This window comes from Stigmatopora argus, chromosome 2 (assembly GCF_051989625.1).
Source record: "Stigmatopora argus isolate UIUO_Sarg chromosome 2, RoL_Sarg_1.0, whole genome shotgun sequence".
Classification (NCBI taxonomy): Eukaryota; Metazoa; Chordata; class Actinopteri; order Syngnathiformes; family Syngnathidae; genus Stigmatopora; species Stigmatopora argus.
This window is the reverse complement of record NC_135388.1, coordinates 15,061,283-15,087,368: the sequence shown is the minus strand read 5'-3', so window position 1 is coordinate 15,087,368 and position 26,086 is coordinate 15,061,283. Positions and strand designations below refer to the sequence as shown.

Here is a 26,086-nt window from a genome sequence, read left to right as displayed (position 1 = left end):
GACTCCATTAATATTGGATCTCGGGCTTCAACTGAATAGTAAATATCTTGCTTTTAACCCTCTTTATTCTAAAAGCAAGCCTAGCGGTGGAAAAACTAATAATTTATCACCTGGAAATATGAAAAAAGAATTGAATTTCTTAGGAAAAAATTACCACAACTAAAACGCTGGCTGCCACAGCAATGAAATTAAGCAGATGCGTGCGAAAAAGTCTACTTTCTCCTACATCACTTCCAGTGACTGATGCTGACTTCCTGGCCAACAGCGATATGGGATTAAAACTGTGTTTTGCGCTTTTGGGTTTAGGTTTTTTGCCAAGTAAAGTCTAATCTATTGAATTAAGTAAAGTACCCCAAGAGGTGATGGTGGGATTTAAATGGATGATTCCTTTGTTTGCGCAATCTCTGTCTTGAAGGTGTGTGTACGCTTGTTAACATGTGTAATGTGCATATTGCCAATGAGCAACCAATCTGCTTGGCTTTGTCAGTCAGTGTATGACAGACACATTACTGAGCCAGAACAGCATAATCCAACGCAGCCATACAGTATAAATTGCACTACATCGTGAGAGCGTCTGGCTTCATATTTCCATCCTTCACTCAAAAATAGAAACAGATTGTGACTTGTGACTCATTTGTTTACAAGCTGTAATGCAGAAACCTTGACAAAAAAATGATAAGCAGCATTGTATACTTATTGTGTACTGTGAGAGAGTGAGAGAGGGGGGAGGGGGGAGAGAGAGAGTGGAGGAGAGAGAGAGAGAGAGAAGAGAGAGAGAGAGAGAGAGAGAGAGAGAGAGAGAGAGAGAGAGAGAGAGAGAGAGAGAGAGAGAAGAGAGAGAGTTTGGGGGGAAAGAGAGACAGAGCGAGAGGGAAAGAGAGAAAGAGGGGGAGAGGGAGAGAGAAAGAGAGAGGGAAAGAGAGAAAGAGAGAGAGGGAAAGAGAGAAAGAGAGATAGAGGGGGAGAGGGAGAGAGAAAGAGAGAGGGAAAGAGAGAGAGAGTGGAGGAGAGGGATAGAGATAGAGAGAGATAGAGAGAGGGAAAGAGAGAGAGGAGGAGAGGGATAAAGATAGAGAGAATGATAGAGAGATAGAGAGATAAAGAGAGATAGAGAGATAGAGAGAGATAGAGAGAGATAGAGAGAGATAGAGAGAGAGTGAGAGGGGGAGAGAGGGGGGGGAAGAGAGGGAAAGAGAGGGAAAGAGAGAGGGGGAGAGGGGGAGAGGAAGAGAGAAAGAGAGAGAGAGGGAGAGAGAGGAGGAGAGGGAGAGAGAAAGGGAAATAGAGAGAGGAGGAGAGGGGGAGAGAGAGATAGGGAGGAGAGAGGGAGAATAAATCCGTTTATTCTTCCTTCTGTGTCTTGCTCGTTTCAGCCTTTTAAAGAAAATCATTCACATGATACATGTTACCTTGCAATGAAAAGTTCGCCGTTAAACCACCAGCTTTCAAAGGTGACTGCTCCTTATTTTATTTTGGAAGTTGCTCTTTTTCTGCGCGCAATGTTATCACGTCTCCCGTTGGCTCACCTCCACCTGCAGCTCCAGATGCACGAATAGCAAGAACAACCTGCGTGAGTGTGGACCTGTGGATAGATGCCCGCTTTCTTTTCATGAAAAGCCCACCGCTTTTATTTTGGAGGGTCAATTGAGGACTTCCAGCACAGCTATCACGCCTACGGAGCGCACCTGTCGTTCATCACCATGTTTTCCTGTGGAAAATATTATCTGTTTTTTGTCCTGCTCACCAAAAGTAACCTGGCTGAACAAGGAGTCTCGAACCAAGGTGAGAATGTTTTTTCCCTCCACATTATTGGCCACGAATGATCTCAAATCTCATTAGTAACTTCATTTAAACAACATCATGGATGAAACTAGTTTTCATATCAGGTGCACGCACCAACATCATGTTCCTAACGTTGATAGACGCTATGTATTAAACAATATAATCCAATTGGGGCTACATTTAACTATGTCTGTTTTTTATAGTACCAGTGGTGCGCACATAAGCAGACAATACGTGCACTTAACTAAATGAAATACAGTATAGAAATATAGTATAGAGCAATGTAAGCAGTATGTAAATGTATGCACAAATGCGGGTGCATGTGAAATTAGAATATTATAAAAAAAGTATTTATATCAGGAATTCAATTCAAAAAGTGAATCTCATCGATGTCATCTGATAAAACAACACATTTTTGGGGGCACCAAGCGCTTCTCCGAAATAAATCCCAAATGCTGATTTTACAAAAGGAAAATATAAATGATTTCACATGTCCAATTCTCATAACCACATTTAAATAGTTTGAATATGTTTATACTGTCTATGATATCCCTATAAATTGAAAAGGAAAATCAGTTTTCTTATGTGACAAACAAACAGAAAAAATAAAACACCAATTTACAAATTTAATTTTACCATGTTCATGCAGGAATTTCTACTATTTTCTCAGAATAAACACTTATATGGTGCACGATTAACATCAAGCTTCAGTTTTCCTTTTTTTAAATTTCATTTGAGTACGTCAATTCGTCTGCGCAGTGGTTAACGTGTTTGCATCGTAGTTACAAAGCGAGGGTTTGAATCTCCATCAGAACATCTCGGTGCAGTTTCCATGCGCTCCGTGTGCGTCTTTGGATTGTGTTGCGGCCAAAAATGTCTTTGGGTTCATTGAATGCAGAATTGCCCAAAAGTGGGACTTTAAATGTAAATATGTGTTTATCACGATAACGTTTGTGATTGACTTGCGACTATTTGACCATTGTGGCAGCTGGGATAGCCCCCAGTTGACTCCAAATGAGTGCGGTAAAGAAGGATCGGTAAATTGACCTGTGGTCGTTGTCACCCTTTTTTTTCTCCCAAATGTTTGCAAGAATGTGCAAAACTGAGCATTGTTGATCTCTACAGGTTTTCTCAGAGGTAAATTATGGAAAATGCAATGACATTGTTCTTCACCTCCAAAGTCTTAGGACAGAGAACCAGTGTGTACAAGTGACAGACAGCGTGAGGGTAAACGGAAGCCTCTGGCAACATGTCAGCTCCACGGATCCTTTGGACCTGGCTTTTCCCACCACTGTGGCATTTTTGTAGATAAAGTATCAGACATGTTGGCTTCTACAGTCCCGGAAGAATCCCTAGTAAACCCACAACCCAGCACTAAAACATTAGGACTTCCTGTCACTTTATAGAGGTTAAATCCTAATGCATTAGGATTATTACACACATTTTGTAGCATATTTAGAAACATAAATGAAGTGGACTATTAATCTCATTTACAAGTGGCATAAGAACTACTTACACTTTCAACAAATACGTCTCACCTACTTTGTATTCCGGACTCGTTGCCCCAATTCAGTATTGCCCCTTTGTGAATACAATTTAAACTCCTCACGTTGTAGTTTTATCAAGTTTTCTCCCATATGCCTTTCTTCGCCTTCAAGCCTGTCTCTTGCACAGGCAGGCAAGCAGGAAGACACGCATCCTGTGGGGAAAACTCAGCGCACTTACATAAAGTGATGCACACACTAAGATGAAGTCAAGGAGACTCTGACATTTGGCTTGTGAAAGGGGCTGTCTGTCCTCTTTGAAAATGTGTATCCTAAACATCAAACACTCGACGAGGAATATTAAACTGACCTCAGTCAATGTGTGAAATGAAAGATTTCAAGAGGAGATTACATGAAGGAGAACGTTTACTCGTGTGGCTTATGAGCACAAGTCACAGCCGATAACATTATTATGATATCCGATCTTTCCTCATAAATATGCGAATCGCACTGCCCGTTCTCGAGGATTTAAGCCGGATAACAATGAATCAGTATGTTTGTCTCTCTTTTACGTTGCCAACCCCTCAAAAGACATCTGTGTGTGTGTTCCCAGTTTCTCGGACAAGAGGCATTTTATGTGGTGAGAAAAAATAAGTGATTTTGATTTGAGCCTCAATGAATAGATATAAATAAATGTTGTAATTCTAATAATATTATCTAGCTTTATAATATTATTAGTCTTACAATATTTAAAGTTTGGGCTTTTATATCTTGAATTTCCAAATGATACTTGTTTTTGATGTTCGGCCAATTTGAAATACCCAACCAGTAATAAACGTTAGCTCTGCTATGTCATTTGAAAAATAAAAAAGAGGGTATTTTTTCAATATGATGTTTATTAATAAGTAGCAAACTACATGAATGCTTTGCTTATTGTGTGAAGAAAAATTTAAAAATGCTTTAAACAACAAAATTGGCGAATGCACATTTCAAACTTGGTCATTGGTTGATATGATAGGGTGATTTTATATATATATAAATCTAAAATACAAAATTAAAGCAAGATAAATGATCAACTGTCATGGAAAGCTTACTACTTAAAAATCTAATCGCACCTTTCTCAACTGAAGAAAAAAATGCTCATACGCATCATACTGATCATACACTCCGTAAAAAGTTTTTATCCAATCATTTTTATTGTACATTATGTAGGGTTTACAATGAATTTAAGCGTAAGAAGGCCAGGCACAGAACATACTTAAAACCCATTTGCTCTTTTGAGTAAAAACATGGCGTCCTGAATTAGTTTGGCATACATATTTGGAGTTGCAGCTGCAACCATTGAGACAGATCATATTTTGTTTGAGTGCAATCAGAATTTGGCATACTGGAACCAACCTCTGCTGGTGTCGACAGCTGCTTCACATCCGCAATCCTTTGTTTCTTTATAAACATTTTTTTTCTATTTCTTACTATAGTTTTTTATGTGTACAGTTTTTCTGATCGTGCCCTGCAATTTGGTCAGTTTGGCCGTCCCATCAAAAGACTTATATGCGCAATGGAAAATCTATGAAAATATTAAGTGTGCTTGGCGCCGAAATTCTCCGTCGATGCGTCGCTCATACTACATTGTAAGATGTATATAGAATTTATCTATAAAGTGGCCTAGATAAACAGAATTGTCAAACTAATTTTAATGAGGAGAATAATTGAAGTAATAATGCGTCTCATACTCATTTACAAGGATTGTCCCGAGATAGATGTAGTAAACCTTTCATAGCCTGCAGTTTTGTGAGCAGTGATGCTTCCAGTGTTACTTGTATTTTTATGAATTATGTCTTTTTGGGAGTCTATTTTAGATTGTAGAATGATTTGTTGAAGGCTTTTTAAATAAACAGGCCTGGCCAGAGCAGATCAATACCAGAGTTCACTATCAGCAATTGTTTCTCACAGGAAAAAGTCCCTTCCGCATTATTTAAGTAGTTAGGCAGCCTAAATCCACCCAATTTTATTTCAATTAACTGATATCTTTTTAACAATAGGCTCATTGTAGTATAAAGGATGTAACTGGAAGCGTTATATAATGCGCGTGCATGTACCTATCTTAATTGCATTCATCCATTTATTTTCTGAACCACTTATCTTCAGACGGGTCGCGGGGGGTGCTGGAGCCTATCCCAGCTACCTATGGGCACCAAGCAGGAATCGGTTTCTCAGCCAATCGCAATCTTAATTGCAATGATTTTTTTTATTTTTTGACATCAACCCCCTGGCCCACTTTTTAAATTTATTTAAAAACCCCCATTTATTTTTAAGATAAAAAATATATATTTTATTCTTTCTCTGGGAATGAAAGCCATTTGTAAAACTTTTTCAGTTGTTCTTAGGTGAATGTCATTTTAGACCATCGCAAATTATAGGGATAACAAAGAGCTGTTTGCAGAAACCTTTGAGCAAGCGTATTTGACAATGATAAGCCATGTAAAGTCATTTTGAGCATGCCAATATTATTGAGGTTTTTCTTTAGGAATACAAATATCTTTATTATTGTAGGTTTCTGTGGTGTTGACTGCACTGAATAATATTGAGGGATGTTTCTAATATTTGCCTTTTCAAAATTAGGATACCATAATATTACAATTATCTGGCACTAGACTCACTGCATGTCATGGACACAATAGAGAACACATTATTCATATCTCTCTGATTATTATTTGAACTGTATTTTATTAAATAGTAGCTAAAGATGAAGAGTTAACAGCTAATATGCCATGGCAACTTTGTTTTTCAAAAGCTCCTGAGTGATATGGCAGTTTGGCAAGTATTTTGTTTAGTGCTTTGTATATTTTGAGTGTTTAATTCAACTTAATTTGAAAAATAGAGCATATACTCTGCGTAATGTGATTGATTGATATATTATGTTTTAATTGTTGTTTGTAATTGACTTCTTTTGCAGTTTGAAGACAGAGTGCGTGCTTCTTTTGTGTACTATTTTAAACAAAGGAGGTCAGGTTTAGACATTATACTGAGCAATGTAATGTCTACAATGATTTTTTTAAATTTAAGAAATCCATGGTTTTGTGAACGATCAAATGGTTTTGGACAATTTTCTTACATTTTGGAATATGCGGTTTCCTGCATAGCTTCCTTATCAATTACTATGCCTAAAAAGAAATTTTCATGAGTTACATATTCGTTCAGTTACATATGACTTTTGCTTGGTACTACTTTATTTGTCTTCTGGCAAAAACAATTTGTTTCGTTTTTTTTTTTTTTTCATATTTTTTATAAGAATTGACTTAATTTACAATTGAATTGAGCCCATTATTAATGTAGTATAACAAAGTCACTGAGAAATTCTGCACATCTATTAATCTGAACCTTCTCTTGATCATATCCTATGTAGTTTATACTGTCGGTTTTATATGGATTTTTTTATATTAAAATGTTCATCAATTTTACTTTATTTTTGGATTGGTTTGGATAACTTTATTCATCCCGTATTCGGGAAATTTCGTTGTCACAGTAGCAAGAGGGTGAGGAAGCAGGAATAGGAAAGGCATTTTAGACATATATAGATAGGTAATAAGTAAGTTAATAAACAAATACATGAATAAAATTTATCCTGTTATCTGCAGTCAGCATTGTAGACCTGACTCTACTCTCAATTGCCTTAACTATATATCATAGAGATAAATAAATATATAAATAAATAAAATAACTCAAGTAGAGATCGACCGACATGGGTTTTTCAGGACCGATGCCGATTATTAGTAGTTAGAGGAGGCCTATAAGAGATATTTGAAGCCGATATTCATTTGCAGTAAAAGTGTACAAATTGGTGTAAAAACTGTAATAATCCAAGCCCCCCAATGTTATTAAATCACACCCACACACACACATATACAGGCTGGTTGAACACTCTACACTGCCCCTACATATGAGTGTGAGGATGTATGGTTGTCCGTGTCCTTGTACCTTGCTGGCTGGCCACCGATTCAGGGTGCATCCGGTTAGCTGGGATAGGCTCCCGAACCGAAATTATCCACTTTTAAATAGATTTCTTCATATCGGACAGTCAAATTAATAAAAGAGCCGATAGAGATATATTTTAAATTGCCAAAAATCGGCCCGATATGTCGGTAAAGTGTATTGGTCGATCACTAACTTCAAAATTCGATGTTATCAATACTTTTTCGTTGTTTTTAAATTTCAAATATTTCAAAGGTTTTCATGATTTTTCCTCTATATACCACTTTCTGTACTGTACTTGAAATAAAACTGTGCAGATGAAAAATATTGCAGTGTTTGGGAATTGGGTGGTGGGACCCTCATGCCTTACACTCATGAGATGGGGGCAGGTTTAAGTGATCGTTGACTTTCATGTATATTGCTTTGCAATTCGTTTTGCCATTGGCAGTCTAGAAGTAAATACGTTCGTACACAACACTGTATCTGCTTTGATCCTGCTACATTGGTGATTCTGGCATAACATGTTTCACGGAGCAGATGAAGTGTCACCCCAACCCCCAAAAGCTGCAGTCATCACCATGGCTGCAGGACTACCAGAGTTCTAGTCATGCGACCCGGTTTTAGGGTTCCAGCATGTAAATACACTGTTCCACGTGAGAGAAACTATCCCAGACTATCCGAATGGCTTCATGTTGATTGCGGCCCTCCGATCACCAGACACGTTCCACGACTGCCACAAAACAGTAAATACGATGCACGTATGCAGTTTCTGCTCATGAAGTACATTTTCTCCAGTTCAGAAAGAGCAGATAGACTACTTTTCTTACACAATTTGGGCGATGAAACGGTAGTTGGCTTGATGGATAAAATGTGATGGTTGCTTAGCTCTAATAAAGAAAGGCAAATTTAGTTCCCTGTAAATCTTTGTTTTGACGAAATCCGTGTCCCTCGCAGCGATTGCCAGCGATTGGCGAAGGAAGTGAATTGACTCCTCATGGCTATGAAATGGTTTGTTGTGCAGAGCATGACAGCAGACCGCCTCCAGGCTATGATAGTGACGGTGGCTATACAGAATCGGCATGAAGGGAATCTTTGCTTTTTACACTAGTTGAGCCCAGGTCCAGCAGTGTTAACCCCTGTGTACTTTTGAGGATCACACATTAGGACACATTTCCACCGTGATGCCTCTCACTGAGGAGTTAGAGGCACTTTTGATGCTCATCGTCTTTCAAATACAGAATAATGCTTTGTGATTTATTCTTATGTTAGCAGTCTTGAAGTAAAGATAGTCCCAAACATTGTGTTTATCCTGACTTGAGCCAATCCCAGGTAACTATGGGCACCAGTTGGGGGGCACCCTGAATTGGTGGCCAGCTAATCGCAGGGCACAAGGAGACTGACAACCATTTACACTCACAGTCATACCTAAGGGCAATTTAGAGTGGTCGCTGAAAATGTGACAGAGAGAAGCCTCTCGAGCCGGATGTACTTACAAAGTCTCGTTAGCACCAAAGATGGGTTGTGACGACATAAGAAATGAGCTGGACAAAGTAGCTTTAATTTTCCACTTCAGAACAAATAGAAGTAGACTCGAGCTGGCTGGGCTGTTTGAGCACAACACTGACAACCATCCATTTTTTCCCCGTTATGGAAGCCTTATTGGCTATACTTAGACCTGCTTTTTGGATGATATGGAAAAACTTCTTCCCTTGTTATATGGGACAATTTATGGCAGTTTTCTCCTTTCCTTACTTCAAAATTTATCATTTTTACAAACGTGAAATGTAGTGCCACAATTGCATCCACATTTCATCATCTATATTAAGATATATTTCTTACCAATAAGGCAATCCGAGTGCATGTATATTGGGTAAATTAATAAGACAATGTTAGAGAGTGTTGACATCGGAGTTCCTTGCTGTAGCATTTTTCTTAATTTATGTGTATTTATTAAAAGTGTAACAGTATACTGGTGAACTCTCGGCCGAAACCGTAGAATCGCCCGTTAGACCACCAGGGCCTTCGCGACATACAAAAATATAATTTTAGTTCAGGTCAGTTTCTTAAAGTGCTTGGGTAATTTTCAGTACCCCCCCAAAAAGAAAAAAAAATAGAGTGCTCCTACAATAACCTGAAATATACTAGGAATCATTAGACCCAATCTGTCCAGTACTTTTGACACAATCCAATCAAAAGAATTCCTGTCTTACTGAGTTAGAAGAGCTTCGGGCCCAGAGAGTGACATCACACAGTTTTCACTCTCACTTCCTTATTATTCCATACACGAGGCCGTCCGTCCATCTGTCCATCCAATTAGTACTTCTTGGGTAAAAGGTGTACACTAGGTGGGCGTACAGTACTTCGCTTCTTCAGAGTATTCTTGACTTCTGTTGATGTTGTAAATGTGTTTGCATTACCATTGCCAAGTCAGCAGCCTGATCATAAACTATTAGAGTAAGCTTTTCATGTTGAAGACAAAAAGGCCACTCAAACTGAATGTGGATGCTATGAATACAGATCAAATTCAAACTATAGGCAGTAATTGTATGCAAAATATATGCTAGTATATTATATTTGTGTCTTTTTTTTTGTATATAATATATCTATGTATCGGTAATGTACGAAAACTATATTTCTGATGCCAGATGTGTTCACTTGGATTTGAAAGTCAAACGGAAGAACCAGTGTATCATTGGGTGGCCTAAAACAAATAGATTAAACAAACTCTTATATGAGAAAATAATACTGCATTTGGACTGTGACAATGTCACCTTGTCATCTTAAATCAGCAGTTAGTAGCTTTTATTTATGTCCTTTTTTGCAGTTTTCCTACTGTTAATACTGACTACTGCTTAATTTTTTCTTACCAAAGATGATTGACTCTGCTTGGTGCAATTGGTGCCTCCACATTCATAAAAGTCAGCTGTGGTGCTGGAGTGGCTGGTCATATGAAGATATGACTTTTGCTCTGTGATGGCAACTATTGAAGTAGGATGATCTTTATTGATAGAGATAGGATTTTTTTTGTCTTTGTAGACAAAGGAAATTGCACATTCCTCATATCAAATTGGCTCACAGTGCCCAGCCACATAATGACTCTCTTCAAACCTGAGGTTTATCCGGAGAAAGGAAATAATTATCGAGATAATTCTTGTTTCCAATCACTGTTAATGCATTGAGAGATGACAAGTTGTTAACACAACACTGGCTATTAAGTACCAAACAATAAATCAATCTACTGTTGAAAACATGAGTGCATTTTAGAAACAAAGCAATCTCATAACGAACAGATGGATAAGAAAATTGACAAGATACCAGAATAACCGAAAATGGATTGCTTATGAATTTAATGACAAATCAGAATTTTAATTGTGGTTAAAAAGGTAACTTGTTTAGATACTTAGTTAAGTCATTACCAAAAATGACATTCTTTGCAAAATAACATACTGTAGCATTACTGTAATATGACCATGATCCCACATGCAAAATATTTAATGAAGTGATTTACAATATGGTACTTAACTATATAAATATAAAAAAATTACAGGTACATTAAAGCACTATTATTGATTCATTTATTCATCTACCATGCCTCCTATTCTCATGAATATGACAGGGGTTGCTCCAGCCAATCTCAGATGGTTGTTGGCCTAATTGAATTCATTCATTCATTTATTAATTCATTCATTTTCTGAACCGCTTCATCCTCATTAGGGTCGCGGGGGATGCTGGAGCCTATCCCAGCTGACTCTGGGGAGTCACACGCTGCATTGGTGGCCAGCCGATCGCAGGGCACAAGGAGACGGACAATCATGCACACTCACACCCATATTTAGGGGCAATTTAGACTGTCCAAACAGCCTACCATGCATGTACTTGGAATGTAGGAGGGAATGCGTTATCACTGACAGTACTGCATGTTCTCCCTGGGCCTCCATGGGTTTTCTCCGGGTACTTCAAGTTTCCTCCCACGTTCCAAAGACATGTATAGTAGGCTGATTGGACACTCTAAATTTCCCTTCGGTATGAGTGTGAGTGTGGATGGTTGTTTTTCTCCTTGTGCCCTGCAATTGGCTGGCCACCAATTCAGGGTGTCCCCCGCCTTTGGATCGAAGTCAGCTGGCATAGGCTCCAGCACCCCCCGCGACCCTAGTAAGGATAAAGTGGTTCCGAAAATGAGATGAGAAAAAGACGACTGGTTCCTGCTTGGATCTGAGTAGTGAAATGGTCGCTTGTCTCCATAAGTGGCTCCCACTGTGCCATGGTCAGTAGGGTGGGTTTAGAAGTATAGTAAAAATTACCCAACAATTTTACATCAACTGAATTGAAACATACATTTTCAGAGTGCTCGATGCATGCTTTTCAAATACAGATGAAATACGCTGGCGTCCAACTCACATCAGCGAAGCTAAATCATTTGTCTGCCTCGTCCTTGTGTGCAAGACTATCAGTCTACCTTGCGTTTGATCTAAAAAAACAACATTCTTTAGAAGTATGGAAATTGCACCTGTTTTCACAAAGCTCTCACTTGCACTTGTCTAATAGAAAACACACATTCAATGGTAGTAGTATTCCTTGCTTGGCACAAAAAAGTTACCCAAAATTCCAGAAACAAGTGCAATGTTTTCTACGGTAGCAGGAAAACACACTTGTGCCGCGTTTCACATCAGAGCATAGTGAAACAGTCATGATTTAAAATTTTCTTAAATCCTCCAATTGTATCCATTTTTTTAGAATCCGATTTGAAACTAATGCCGTCACCTCTTCAGAGGAGAGGTTTTGTCGTCCTGACTTTGATGGAAGATATCCGTCTATTAGAGATCTGTTGTCCTAGACCTTCCAAAGAGCTGTTATTTCACCCTTGGTTGAATCTGTTAAGGCTGTTATGACTCTTTTTGCTGTTCATTGACAGCTTGATAAGTATTGTCTGTTCTCTTCCCATTATGTTGTTTCCATTTCTCTTGTCTTTAACTTCTCCTGGTCCAACCTCTTTTGGACTCACCCTCCTTGTATTTTGTCACTCACTATGTTTGTTCTGCCGTGCTCTTCCTCTTTCTTCTCCATTTTACATGACTTTCTCTCTCGCTGCTCTGCTCTTTCCAGTGATTCTTTTGGACACCACAGCAGTGTTGGGGGAACTGGACTGGAAAACCTATCCTGTTAATGGGGTGAGTTATATTACGTTTGACTTATCTAAGAGAGAAATCCGTGTTGTAAGCTCTTTCATATCAAAAGACTATAAGCAATTGATAAATCTTCACGAATAACTGCAAAAAGCTCCCTCTTCATGTCAGTTGATGACTCCTAAACAATCTAAAGATGGAGTTTTTGGTGGCAGTTTGAACTTTTTTTTTAAAGTAAACGAGGACAAAATACCCAGACATCAAGGTGACCCGCTCCTCCCTCCACAGGCAATGACTTAGATGAAACGTTTGAGAATATCATATGTCGTATCATCCATCTCTAAGTAGTGGATCTTATGAGGCAAAATCCATTAGAAACTGATGCAACACAACATCCACACAGCCGGGCAGCTTAAATTCAGCTGATTCAGGAGATATTGCAGAGTCGATGACAATTACAGTATCTTTTAGCATGGTGTACAAACTCGTATACACATAAATGCTACATTACCTGACTGGATACTACAAATATATTTCAGGAACAGGTATGTAAAATACAAAATTTAAATACATAAAACCTGGTGGCCCGGCAGATGAGTGGTTAGAGCGTCGGCCTCACAGTGGGGGACCCAGGTTCAAATCCAGCTCGGTCCACCTGTGTGGCGTTTGCATGTTCTCTCCGGGCCTGGGTGGGTTTTCTCCAGGTACTCTGGTTTCCTCCCACATTCCAAAAACATGCCGGGTAGGCTGATTGGACACTCTAAATTGAGTGTGAGCATGAATTGTTGTTTGTCTCCTTATGCCCTGCGATTGGCTGGCCATCAATTCAGAGTGTCCCTCACCTGTGGCCTGAAGTCAGCTGGGATAGGCTACAGCACCCCCGTGACCCTAATGAAGATGAAGCGGTTCAGAAAATGAGATGAGATGACAAGCACATCTGCTCCTACTATACTGTAAATGCGTACATAAAACCCGACTGACATCTACCTAAAATGCCATGTAAAATTCAGACCTTTGTTAAGATAAACAAAAGATAAACATTATTTATATCCTATACATACAATAAGGGCGGCATGGTGGATGACTAGTAATTGTTGCCAGCCAATCACTGAGCACATGAGACAACCATCCACATTCACACTTAAAATCTTGAACCTGCCTACCATACTTGTTTATGGGACGTGGGAGGAAACGGGATTATCCGTGGAAAACCCCGGCAGGCACGTCAAGAGAAGGCCACATCAACACAGGAAGGTCGGAAGCCACCAGGGATTCAACCCTCGAACTCAGAACTATGAGGTGGACATGTTAACCACTGGCATATCATCCCGCCTTATCGTCTTTTTTGCAATTTATTATCTCTTCAGGAGAGCTTAAGACACACCGCAAACATAATCAATCCTTTAATATAAATTATACTGTATGACATTTGCACAGTAAATAATAGGAATATTTCACCTTAATTGTAACACCAAAAGACCCGTGGATTCACCTAAAAGAGTGATTTGTCCTTGTATTTTCTCACAACTTAACCACAATTACTTTATTATCAACCTTGAAATAGGCATATTTTAAATATAAAGTAAACACAATTTAAAAATATTGTGGCCTGTTGATCGCTATTCAGCATGCTCTTTAAAGCTCAACTTAATGACAAAATCACAGTTGATTTCATTCTAAGTGTATGAGATGAAACCATGCGACCATTGGCATGGAGCAGATGTAATTTTTCTAAAATGTCAGATCTAATTTAGGACGTGAAATGATAGCTGAACACTGCCCTTGGCTGGCATTAAAAAAAAAAATCCTAAGCAGAAAAGGGAATACGAGGCAAAAAAAACATACAAAGTTTGTGGCCAAAGGTTGTACACACTTTGAGAAAAATGTCTTGCAAGAAAACAACTCCGGAGGTTTTGCTGTGGGATATTGTTGGCTGTAACTGGTTGAACAATAACACAAAACGTCACCAGACAAATTCAGATCTAATCAATAATTCATCACAACTGCGAAGATTTAACGTTATTTTCATAATGCTTCTCGCGCTTCAGCCTGTAGGGAGATGATGACAAATTGGGCTGTTGTAATTTAAATCTCACTGCAATTTGCTAGGTTGACTTTCTCCACTGTTGTTATTGATATAACTACCATGTGTGCGTGTGTTTGTGTGTGTGTGGTTCTTAAACTGAATATGCATCTTAACTCACAAGTGACCTTTTTTTATCAATTACCCGTCCAACATCTTAATCATATTTCTGCATAGTTAAATCTCTGATTCATAATCTGGCAAAGTTCATATTTTATGCCTTTCTTCTCGTAATTGTGATGCTTCTCACAGTGTTGCAGCACTAGTCTAATTCAATAAGTTATGCACAATTAGGTTGAACATGATTGACTTAAAGTCTAATCAATAATAAAAAATTGTGTCACATTGACAAGGTAATACAGGAGGGCTCCAAGTTAACCAATTTTCTGCAGAAGTTAAAAAAAACTAATAAAAAAATCATCACAGGCATGAAAATTAAACAGCACTGATCAGGCGGCCATATTAACAAATTTCAGGCAAACCAATCACGCACATTCTATTGGTAGCCAAGGAGACGGACAACTATTCATGCTCACACCTAGAGATGAGTTAGAGTGTTTGTTTATTTTTATTTTTGGAGTTTATTAAATTTGTTTTGTTTACTTTTCTTAAAAATAAAAATGTCTATAGGTTAAGCTAATATTTTGCATGGGCAAGTATTTTCAGCCACAACTTTGAGCCTTGACCAGGTTTCAATACATAATTTTATCATTTATTGTACAGTAGTATACTTGGTGTGACTTCAAAATACCTTTATTTCCTGGTTTTGACCTTTGTTTTCTCCGGGTACTCCTGTTCCCTCCCACATTCCAAAGACATGCATAGTAGGCTGATTGGACACTCTAAATTGCCCATAGCTATGAGTGTGAGCGTGAATGGTTGTTTGTCCCCTTGTGCCTTGCGATTGGCTAGCCACCAATTCAGGGTGTCCCCCGTCCGTCTCTGGCCCGAACTCGGCTGGGATAGGCTCCAGCACCCCCCGCGACCCTAGTGAGGATAAAGCGGTACAGAAAATGAGAGGAGATGAGAGATAATTATAAGACATGTTCTGCTCGTTCTGCTGGGGGAATTCATTGCTCATGTGGGCAATGACAGTGAGACCTGGAGTTGCATGATTGGAAAGAATGGTTCCCATGGTCAAGATCTGAGCGGTGTTCTATTGTTGGACTTCTCCGCTTACAATACAATAATGAACACCATGCTCAGGCATGAGGGTGTCCATAAGCAAAGCAGGGGGTGGATCTGTCCACGGATCACCACATGATGGTGAGTTGGCAATGATGGAGGGGGTGGATGCCGGTCGGGACCGGCAGACCCAAACGTTTTGTGAGCGTCTCCTGGGAACACTTGAAAGTATCCATCATCAGAAGAAACCCACATCACTAAGGGGGTCAGAAAGCTCCTCAGTGGCAAAGCCCCAGGACTGGAGGAGAGCTGTTAGTAGTTTCTAAAGACTTTGGATGTTGTGGGTATGTTTTCTTTGACACGCCTCTGCAACACTGCTTCGCAGTTGTTGAAAACCACCTCCCCCCAAAAAAACTATAATCCTATCGCCTTAAGCAAGCTTGTTGCATGCCTCATTCATTTTAAATCTTAATAAATAATTTCATTATTATTATTTTTTTGTCTTTCTCAAATATTTCACTCAAGTTTCGTATAGCTTAATAATTTGATATTAAATAATTTTGGAGGGTAGTAATGGAAACCTTGGAACAGATTAGGGCATCTACATATTAAATGGCACTTTACTCACTAAGATCTAGTTACAAATGTTGCAAAACCCTAATCCCGTAACAAGTTAATTTTTCCAAATAGAGGTATCGCTGTATTGCTCCAAAACTAAATACTAACATACTCGGGTATATACGCCTCCCTGCGATAGGTTTACCGTCAGCGGCACAAAGCTTGACAGAGTAAAAACAGTATCTAAGCGGAGTGGAGCTTACGGGAAAGGTCAATTGGCTTTAGGCACTAGCAAGTTGTGAGTGCATTCAATTAAGAAATATGTATAATTAATTATAGATAAAATATTTAGCTTCCTGGCACACAGAGTAAATTTGTTTTCTGTACCCAAATTTGAAGGAGTAATGATCCAAATATTCTTGAGAAATCCATCTTTCTGCACTCTCTGTGGGCATGTATGTGTGTGTAAATATACATTGGTTTGGTAATGATTTTCTGCATACCTGATATAGCCCATCTTTCAGTCTAGGTGTCGGAACTGTTGTTGTTTTTTTCTACTTTTTTGAACTATGCCACATCCCAAGGGTTCTTTATAGAACAGTGAAGAAGGTAGAACAACAAATCATTGTCATTTTCATTTTGCAAGCATGAGAGAACTTAATCACATAATGCTGAATTTATGCAAAGTATGAAGAGTAGGACACCATTATAATACTTAGGGATACTTGGCTGCAAATGTTTTGTTTTCACATGTCAAAGGTCCATTTATGGAATTCGGTCAACTCACATGCAAATAACCTGTTAAACTAAATCAGATAATAATTCGGGATGTATTTTTTCTTTTCTAGCAATAGCTGTTCATTAATTTTCAATGTTTTTTATATAACCTTTCGCTAATTTCTCTGACCAAACATGTGAATGTCAATGGATACAATTTGTAATGTTTAAATTACAATAGCAGCAACACGCAGGACCCACACAGTTAGCTCTACTAATTAAAACAAAATGAAATGAAATAACACTAATGTAAAAGTGAAAAAACAATTATATTAGAGGTGTAGAGACAACAACTTTGTTTGTTAGATTTATCCCATATTTAGCAATATTAGCTATTAATGGGAATTGCACTTAACATGCTGCCTACCCCTCAGGCTGTACTTCTGAATTCCAACAATATTGCCGCTACTGTAATATTATATTGGCTATATATAGACTCCGCTGGGCAATCCTGTGATTTGAAAACAATTTATTCTATTTCTCGGGAAATCTGTACTTTCTTGTGATGTCACTGTTGCTGCACCAGAAAACACGAGAACGTCACCATCAACATGAACTGTAATAGATTAAACTATAACAACAGCAACAGCATTGTATCATCTCTAGTAGTGACATTGGTTCGTTCCCGACACCTGTTCTGTATATAGTCACTATAGATACTACAGAACCTATTGGGCAAAAAGGTTGATTTAAAGAATATTAAAGACTTTAAGATTTAGAAAGTGACCTTATAAAAGTAATTTCCTGCTATGGGCAACTCACCCACAAAAGCCCATCAGCCTCCACAGTGTGTATGCATTTTCTCCTGGCACAGTGGCAAATTGAAGCATGTTGCGAAGTGGTTGAGAAACTAAACTATAGAAATGACTGTGTGGTAGCCAAAATAACTCACACAACAGATTGAGCGTGAACAGTTTAACTGTCTTCTGGCAGGAGTTTGTGCAATGAAAAAAAACATTAAATTCATGGTATACTGCCAACTAATGTTGGTAGAATCGCACCAATCTAAAAACAAGAAAAACATCAAATACACATGAATACCGTGTAGCGCTTGGGTTATCATACATGAACTTTTTTTGTTTTCATCTGAAAATAACGGGAGGGAAAATTAACATTCTTACATATTTACATTAACATGAATATAAATATGTTCATTAATGTGTACTTTCCCTTATTAAATCAATCAAACTCAAACATTTTATGGTTTAATTGGCATGTAACTCGTGTCGATGATGACGACATAAAATGAGGAATGTTAAAGATTCACAAAATAATTATGTGCTGTAGCCTCACTCTTGTAGAAGTCTCTTGGAGTAGAGAAATCCTGTCGTCTAAATAAACTCAGTAATCCATTTCCATATTAAACTTAAATAAAATATAGATAGAATCATGTTGTTAGCTATAACACTCAGAATGAGTTATTTAAATAGAACAAATAATTCTTGAATAATATTACTTATCTACAGCTTGGAATGCAACCTCGTCTCTGGTTTGGTAGGAGGAAGAATAGAACATCAAAGTTTTATTCATGCAGTGATATTTCTTGTCATCCTACATTAGAAAAGCAAACAAAAAAATGACATTGGCATCAGCAGTAGAAATGTTGCATTTTATTTGGATTACACTGTTTTCCACAAGTAGGTCTTCATGGGCAAATCTCTCTGCAGTTCAGCGAAATATCTCAACAATTTGACATGTTTATTACGTGATACTTTGCAAGATTATGATTAGGCGAAATACATGGCTAGCATCTAAATTTGATCCAATAAAGAACACATCAGGTAAAGGGTGCAGGTTTCAATTGATTCTGCCGCTTCACAAGTGAGATCCCCCTGGGAGAATCTTGAAGAGTGCAGCTGACAAATTAGATTTTTTTTCCCCATGAGTTATTAACAATGTCATCTTCATGTGTTATCTCACTTAGAGACCAATAGATGAGTAAATAAGATGAAATGTTTTAAAATTAGGTTATATTCTGTTTCTGGGCCCACCATACACATCTGTGTGATCACTGGTGTCTGAGGAGAATGTAATAGCGCTTCATTTATTACTGCAAGCCATTGGAGGATTGTTGCACTTGTGAGTGCGCAGCGTGAAAAGTGATTCTAAATGACTGATCCCTATAGTATTATCATATGCATATTATCATAGATAGGGTTTTTTGGACATTAATCGGTATTGATAAACGAATCACTTGAAAACTGCGGTCATATATGGTAGTATGTCGATGTAGCATTTTTTGGTCGGTGCAGGGCCACACAAAAATGCTTAACTATTATATATGCAGGGTAAGATGACTCTACTTTTCTTGCAAAAACTGATTAAATGCCAGAAAAGGTTCACCTATTTATCTTTTGAACACGGACCAAAATGGTTCAGCTAAGGTGTTGTTCCCCGCATAGTAATAACCTCCATACCCGTCACCCTCTTCAATTTTTTTTCAGTGGGATGCAATCACAGAGATGGATGAACAAAACAGACCAATCCACACCTTCCAAGTTTGTCACGTAATGGAGCTGAACCAAAACAACTGGCTTCGATCTGGATGGATACAGCGACAAGCAGCACAGCGGGTTTGGGATGCCTTACACCTCAATAAAATCGCCAGTGTACTTTTATCAGAAAGTATAGTTCGGATTGGTTATCTCAAACTAATCGGAGAAGCGGTGTATCATCTTTCCATTTCAAACGCTCATACATACATTCATACACACTGTGATTTTGTCGCTTCAAAATTCATATTCATTCATATTCATTGAAAACTCTTTGTTGGGAAGGCAGCCTTCCAAGTAATGTATCGTAAAACATTATGCAAGCTTTTGCCAACCTATACAAATACATCAATGAACAAAATTATAAATCATTCATACTACAGGAAATGTTCTAAAAGAAGTAGAGCCGAGCTTGTATAACAAACATGTATGAAATGAAAAGTTGCTGTGTAAATGTAATTTCATCATTTTGTTCTTATCATTTTACAATTATATTTCTTAAAAATATATCTCTTTTTTATGACCATTATGAATGCATTTACGTTTCCATGTAGGTATACGTTGAACTTCGTTTCACTCTGAGAGACTGCAACTCCATTCCTTGGGTATCCGGCACCTGTAAGGAAACTTTTAACCTTTTCTACCTACAGACCAATGAACCTCTTTCTTCAATGGCACGTTTTCGGCCAACAGACTATGCCAAGGTAATTCTACGCAAATACCTGCAACACTTTTTATATGAAAATGTCTTACTGTTGTAATAAAATATTTATGATCAACTCAAGGTTGATACCATTGCGGCAGATGAGAGTTTTACTCAGACAGATCTTGGCGATCGTGTTCTCCGTTTGAACACTGAAGTCAGAGAGGTTGGGCCATTGACACAGAAGGGTTTTTATTTGGCCTTCCAGGATGTTGGGGCTTGCATTGCTCTTGTATCTGTAAAGGTTAGTATACAGTATTGAGCTGAGCCACTATAATTCAATGTTAGTTCTGAATTTTCTGGCCAAATGGGCTATTTATTTGTCTATTTATGTCAACTAGGTATTCTTCAAACGCTGCCCATCGACTCTGCGGAACCTGGCAGTGTTTCCCGACACTGTGCCGCATATGGACTCTTCCTCTCTGGTGGAGGTCAAGGGTTCCTGTGTTGAAAACGCAGAAGAGAAGGACACTCCAAAATTCTACTGTGGTGCTGACGGAGACTGGTTGGTGCCGCTGGGTCACTGCGTATGTAGTGTTGGCCACGAGGAAATGGATGGATTCTGCCAGAGTAAGAATGAGTTTACATTCTTAGTAATATTGAGGAACATTCCTAAGCAAGTTTGAGTATGTAAATTACAATGTGCGGCCCGGTGGGGCGATTGGTTAGCGCGTCGGCCTCACAGCTCTGGGGTCCTGGGTTCAAATCCAGGTCGGTCCACCTGTGTGGAGTTTGCATGTTCTCCCCTGGCCTGCGTGGATTTCCTCCGGGTACTCTGGTTTCCTCCCTCATTCCAAAAACATGCATGATAGGCTGATTGGACACTCTAAATTGCCCCTAGGTATGGGTGTGTGTGTATAGTTGTCCGTCTCTTTGTGCCCTGCGATCGGCTGGCCACCGATTCAGGGTGTCCCCCGCCAAGGGCAGCAGGCGGGGGAGACTCTGAATTGGTTCCCAACCAATCGCAGGGCACAATGAAACAGACAACCCCTTACACTCAGAATCACACCGCCACTGAGTGGGAATCGAATCCACACTGCCCGCACTAAAGTCAGTCTAAGCTACGAGCAGAGGAAAAAAACAGACTCTCCAAGTAAAGACATGGGACTTGAGAATACCTGCTGTTAAGATTCCCTATTCACAGTGTATCGGCATCTTTAAAATCCTCAACATAAGTTTCCGCTTTTCATAGGAGTCTCTCGTGTATTCACTCGCAAGCGTTTCGTCAAGGCAGGTGGGCTCTCCTCCACCCGTATTTCTCATCGAGAAAAATGTGTTGCGTTGAGAGCCCAGCTGATAAATTTCATGCTTTTTTAGATTTTGGTGGAAATTCGGCTAAAAGCAATGTTCACATAGCAGGTCAATTTCAGCCCTAATCTCACATATCTGAATTTTTTTTTTGTTTAAAGTATGAACATTCCAATTCTGATGTTTTCAATTCAAAGCTGGGCTTTTTCACATTGACATATAAATTGGATATTTGCTGGAGATGGATTTGATGCCTCTGTACTATGAACCCTCATTTCTCCACATCCGATTTATACATTGTCAAAAAGTAAAATATGTCACCGTTGTTTGATAAAACAAACAACAGACACAAGAGACCAGACATGCCTTTTTCCTCTTGAGTCCACCAGACATGAAGCTATCAGCTTAAAAATAAGGGACTGAAGAGAAAGCATAAATCTCTGTCGGGAGTTAGACAAAGATCCTAACCAAATCTTAGAATACCAAAGACACCCACAGGCTCTGATCACATATGGTATATTTGAGATGAACAAGACTATATTTTCACTGACACATATCGCACATTTCCCCTCTCAGATGTTTGGTATAAAACCAAGCCTGACCTGTAAGAGGCAATTTTGGTGTCCACATGACTGCAAAACACAAAAGCAAGAGTTTTAGGACCCTATGTTAACTGATAGTCGCAAACCTGTGTGACATTTTACAAACACTGAACACGTCCAGGCTTTGTTACTGTATGTTGTTCCAGTGGGGAAGCAACACTTGTCACAGCAGTTTATTTGTCCACTTGTTTTCAGCAACACTGTGAGCATCAGGTACATTCCTGATTTTCTTGGACATCACAATCATACAGTACCTAGCATGGCCAGACTGAGCATGCACATTGGAATTTAAAATCTGCAATAATTGAAAACCTTCAACACTCTTAATACTCATCATCATACCGCAAGGTAGTTGGGCAGTCTTATGCTGATTAATGGGAACGGAAGAAAACATTATTTGTTGTATTATGCATTAAATAAATCCAGTCGAAATGTTAAGTGAGTCCAAAAAAGGCACAGCAGGTACATAAACTGCCTGTCTTGTAGCATTTTCTCAGTTCCTTGATTTTTAGCTCCCTTGCTGTGGTTGGTTTTCTCTTCATTTACTATTCCTTCTACTCTTCTTTTCCTTGTCCTTTCATCTTAATGCTCTCTCAATTCTACAACTCTCCCTTTCATTCATATTGTTTATCACAATTAAAGAATCCAAAACATGGGCAGTACGTCAAGAGGAGCACAAATTGTGACATTTAAAATCACTACTTGCGCTCATCAAAATGTGTCCCAACTCAATTATGTTGTTCCAGTGGGAGAGAAATACTTGTCACATCAAGGTGCTTACATGTTCATTTTTTACTACATTAAATGCCAAGCTGTTGATGAAGCTGCATCCATGAAGTATTATCATGAGACCAGAGAATACTGATAAATCGAACAAAGTTTCTGTAAGAGGCTTTTTGGAATATGGAACTCTAATTAGTTGTATCAGCATTACTTAATGTGCCCCAAGAGTCGGACGAAAAGTTTACCACAGCTGTTGGGTTGCTCTGGATAGTAGCTGGCCTGGTTTCTCAATTAGTCCAGACAGAGTGAGGGCTACCTGGCTAATTGCCTTCATTTGTTAGTTCCACTGCTAATTTAGCTTACGTTTTGTCCTTTCCAAGTCCCACAACCCTCTTTTTCATTTATAAGGCTCATCCTTACTCTAGTAATGAAGGCATGTGGTAAATTAAGACACCCTGCATGGTTACAGTTGAAGTGCACGCACTGTCATTTATTTTACTGACTGGAGAAAGACTCCCAGCAGGCCCAGTTGGAATTCATGTGCAAACCCAGTGGTAATCCAGTAACGGCAGTTATTACAAAGCGCTAGTGGTCATTAGTGCAGCTCGTATGTGGGACAAGCTCTATTATCTTGTTTGTTCGCTTCTGTGCACATCATTTGACTGTTTCATGTTGGGATCTTTCACGTTCTATGCATATTTCTGACACTTTAACGTGTTGTTAAATACCACGGAGGCCTGTCACAAGTGATTACTGATGAGATGGAAGATTGTGCCCTACATTTATCCTCCCTTTTGCGTGCCTCCTGCTGCAGCAGTGTGACATTGTGTTTTGCACCAGAGAATGAAGTGAATCTTGACATCCACTACAATGATGGGAATAAGGATTCATGTAGGAGATGTTCATCAAATTAGGTAGCCCATGTTAAATTATGTGATTTGCAATGACCCTTAATCAAGTACAAACTTTATAGTAGCATTATATAATACCAGAAATTCTGATTTAAATTTGCTATATCTTGTCCTCGTGAGGTTTACAGATATGTTATGACCAGACTGAGCAATGAAGAGTGAATCATAGAACTAATCAAAGGGAATATCGCAAGGGCATGCCAGGCATCTCTAAATGAGCTGATGTAAAATTAAAATGGTTTCCTTCAATCCGGGTCTGTCTCCAAGGAAATCTCCTCCCAGCAGGTGTAGACTATATGTAAGTAGACCATTTTAGTCCAAATATGTAGATATAGACATGTTGCAACAGCATGTCAGTGGAACAGGCCGTCATCAATGATTCAACAATGTCATCAAACATTCAACAATGAGTTTAAGCCCCTGCTGCGTTTTCCGAACAATTTACAACGTACTTATTATAGCAAAGGTTGGCCCACAAACCTTTGCTAATGCAGTGTGGCAGTACTGTCTTAAAGCACTGAAATAGTAGACCAATGTCTCCTCTCTCAAAGGACGAACGAGTGGAATCCTTTGGTTTACATTGAAACTGTCATGAGACCACACCTGAGTGTTATTTTGGATAAAGATTTGGCATCTAATGTGGCTCCCCACTCTAAATCCAGAGTCCTAATTTGAAGATGCATGGCTCCTTTACTTTCTCTGTTCTGTTAGCCTTGCTTCTTTCTGCTACTTCTTTTTGGAACCGTTCAGCCATGCCTACGCTGTCAAACACATGGGACTAGCTGTTACAATACGTAGCAGAAGGAGGAACACCTCAATGCCGCTGGAAATTCGGAGATGGACAAAAGTGAAGCAACGCTTCAGACCAACCATTCCATCATGGGATAAGATGGAAGAGCTGTCGGCGCTTACCAGGCCGGAAACGGAGTCGAGGGGTTCTACTCTGCTACTGTTGTCCTCTACCTCGGTCACAGTCTGCAGAAGTTACCTATCTTGTGGAAGACTTCCTGTGTGGTTCCAGTTTTATCAACTTTACAACATCTTTTTCTTGAGTCTGTATCCGTTTTTGCTACCACAACCAAGATGGCGGCGTTCAAGTGGCGGCCGGGGGCGGTAGCTCTGTCCATCCTTACTCGTTTTGTGTTTTTGCTGCTTTTTTGTCTTAATGATTTGATTTGGTGATTCTTAATGATCCCATTTACTTTGCTTTGCACTTTTTGCTTTTGCTTTGTTGTTCTGCAGCCTATGCGACTGTACTTTGTGCTTTTGCTTTGTTGTTCTGCAGCCTTTGCGACTGTACTGTCTAACTTGTAACTATGTGTAACTATGCCTTTCCTGTATCTGCATTCTCACCCTCTTGCTACTGTCACAATGAAATTTCCCGAATACGGGATGAATAAAGTTATCCAATCCAATCCAATCCTTCACTTCCAGCATACAGAAGGCGAGGACCCGCTTTTCTGCAGTCATACCAGTTAGTCCGGAAGGTTGGGACTGGGGCACGAAGGTAGAATGCAATTTAAATCCTCCAGTACAAGACTTTCACCATGGGGAAATTCCTCCAACTTTAGGTGACACATTTGCATCAAGGGAATTGACACTAAGCATCAAATTAGGCTTTTTACATTTTCTCATATATGTTCACCATCTTTCCCAATGTCTAATGATAGCTCAGTCCACAACAAATTAGGTCTAAATGAAGGACATTGTACATAATATGCTTAAGTGTAGGTAGCAATTGGCTTCGGCCAGACACAAAATAACAAACAAGGCATTTAATTTTACTGACGTTATTTCTGTAAATGATGAAATGAAAGTTTCTTATCTGGCCCCAGCAAACATAATAGAGAATACTGTGAAAGACTGTACTGTTTCCTTGACAAATAAACATGATGTCTACTTCTGCTCAAGTGCTGTCGAGCGCCACAGGCAAAACAGAATCTAGGGTCATCCGGTAACACAAAAAGGCCAGTGGTTCGGTCCTGGTTCTGACTGCCCACTGTCAAATGTTGTTGGGCAAAACATTGAACATGAATTTCCTCTCAATGGCATAGCAGTAGCACTGTCTACTCACCAATGAGTGGGTGAATGTGAGCCCGCAAAGTTCAGAGATCCTTATACATTGCTTTATCATATCAATACTCTCCATTCAATTTTGTTTTTATTTTCTCTCTAAAATAATAGTTTTCATACTATCAAAATGGGAGGCTACTATTAATTCATTCATTTTCTTTACTTTTAATCAGGTGATGATATTTTAAGAAACATGAACATTTGTTTTATTATGGCTCAAAGCAGCAGCAAAAAAAATCACTTAAATTTTTTTGTGAATGCGCAGGCCAGTTATTCAACGTGGGCTTAAGAGGGGTTTTGGATAAATGTCTTTTTTGTTTTGTTTGAGGAAGATTTATTTATTTGTTGCAAATGTTTCTTTGGGTTTGGTCTTATGTGAAAAGTTTTATTATTTGTTGAGTGTTTGAGAAGAATGTATTTTTTGTAAGGT

General features: G+C 38.9%; 1 protein-coding gene across 3 annotated transcripts in view; it reads left to right on the top strand.

The window, feature by feature from the left end:
- The first annotated feature begins 1,334 nt into the window (after window positions 1-1,334).
- Window positions 1,335-26,086, top strand: part of LOC144089436 (ephrin type-A receptor 6-like) — a 49,426-nt gene continuing 24,674 nt past the window's right edge. For 2 of the 3 annotated variants that reach the window (XM_077620273.1, XM_077620266.1), the window contains exons 1-6: window positions 1,335-1,782; window positions 12,342-12,406; window positions 19,349-19,477; window positions 19,951-20,100; window positions 20,182-20,343; window positions 20,441-20,669. In XM_077620273.1, the coding sequence (XP_077476399.1) occupies window positions 1,701-1,782; window positions 12,342-12,406; window positions 19,349-19,477; window positions 19,951-20,100; window positions 20,182-20,343; window positions 20,441-20,669 (817 nt within the window). In that variant the 5' untranslated portion in view covers window positions 1,335-1,700. The remainder of the gene's footprint in view (window positions 1,783-12,341; window positions 12,407-19,348; window positions 19,478-19,950; window positions 20,101-20,181; window positions 20,344-20,440; window positions 20,670-26,086) is intronic. The other variant, XM_077620281.1, reaches the window with a different exon arrangement.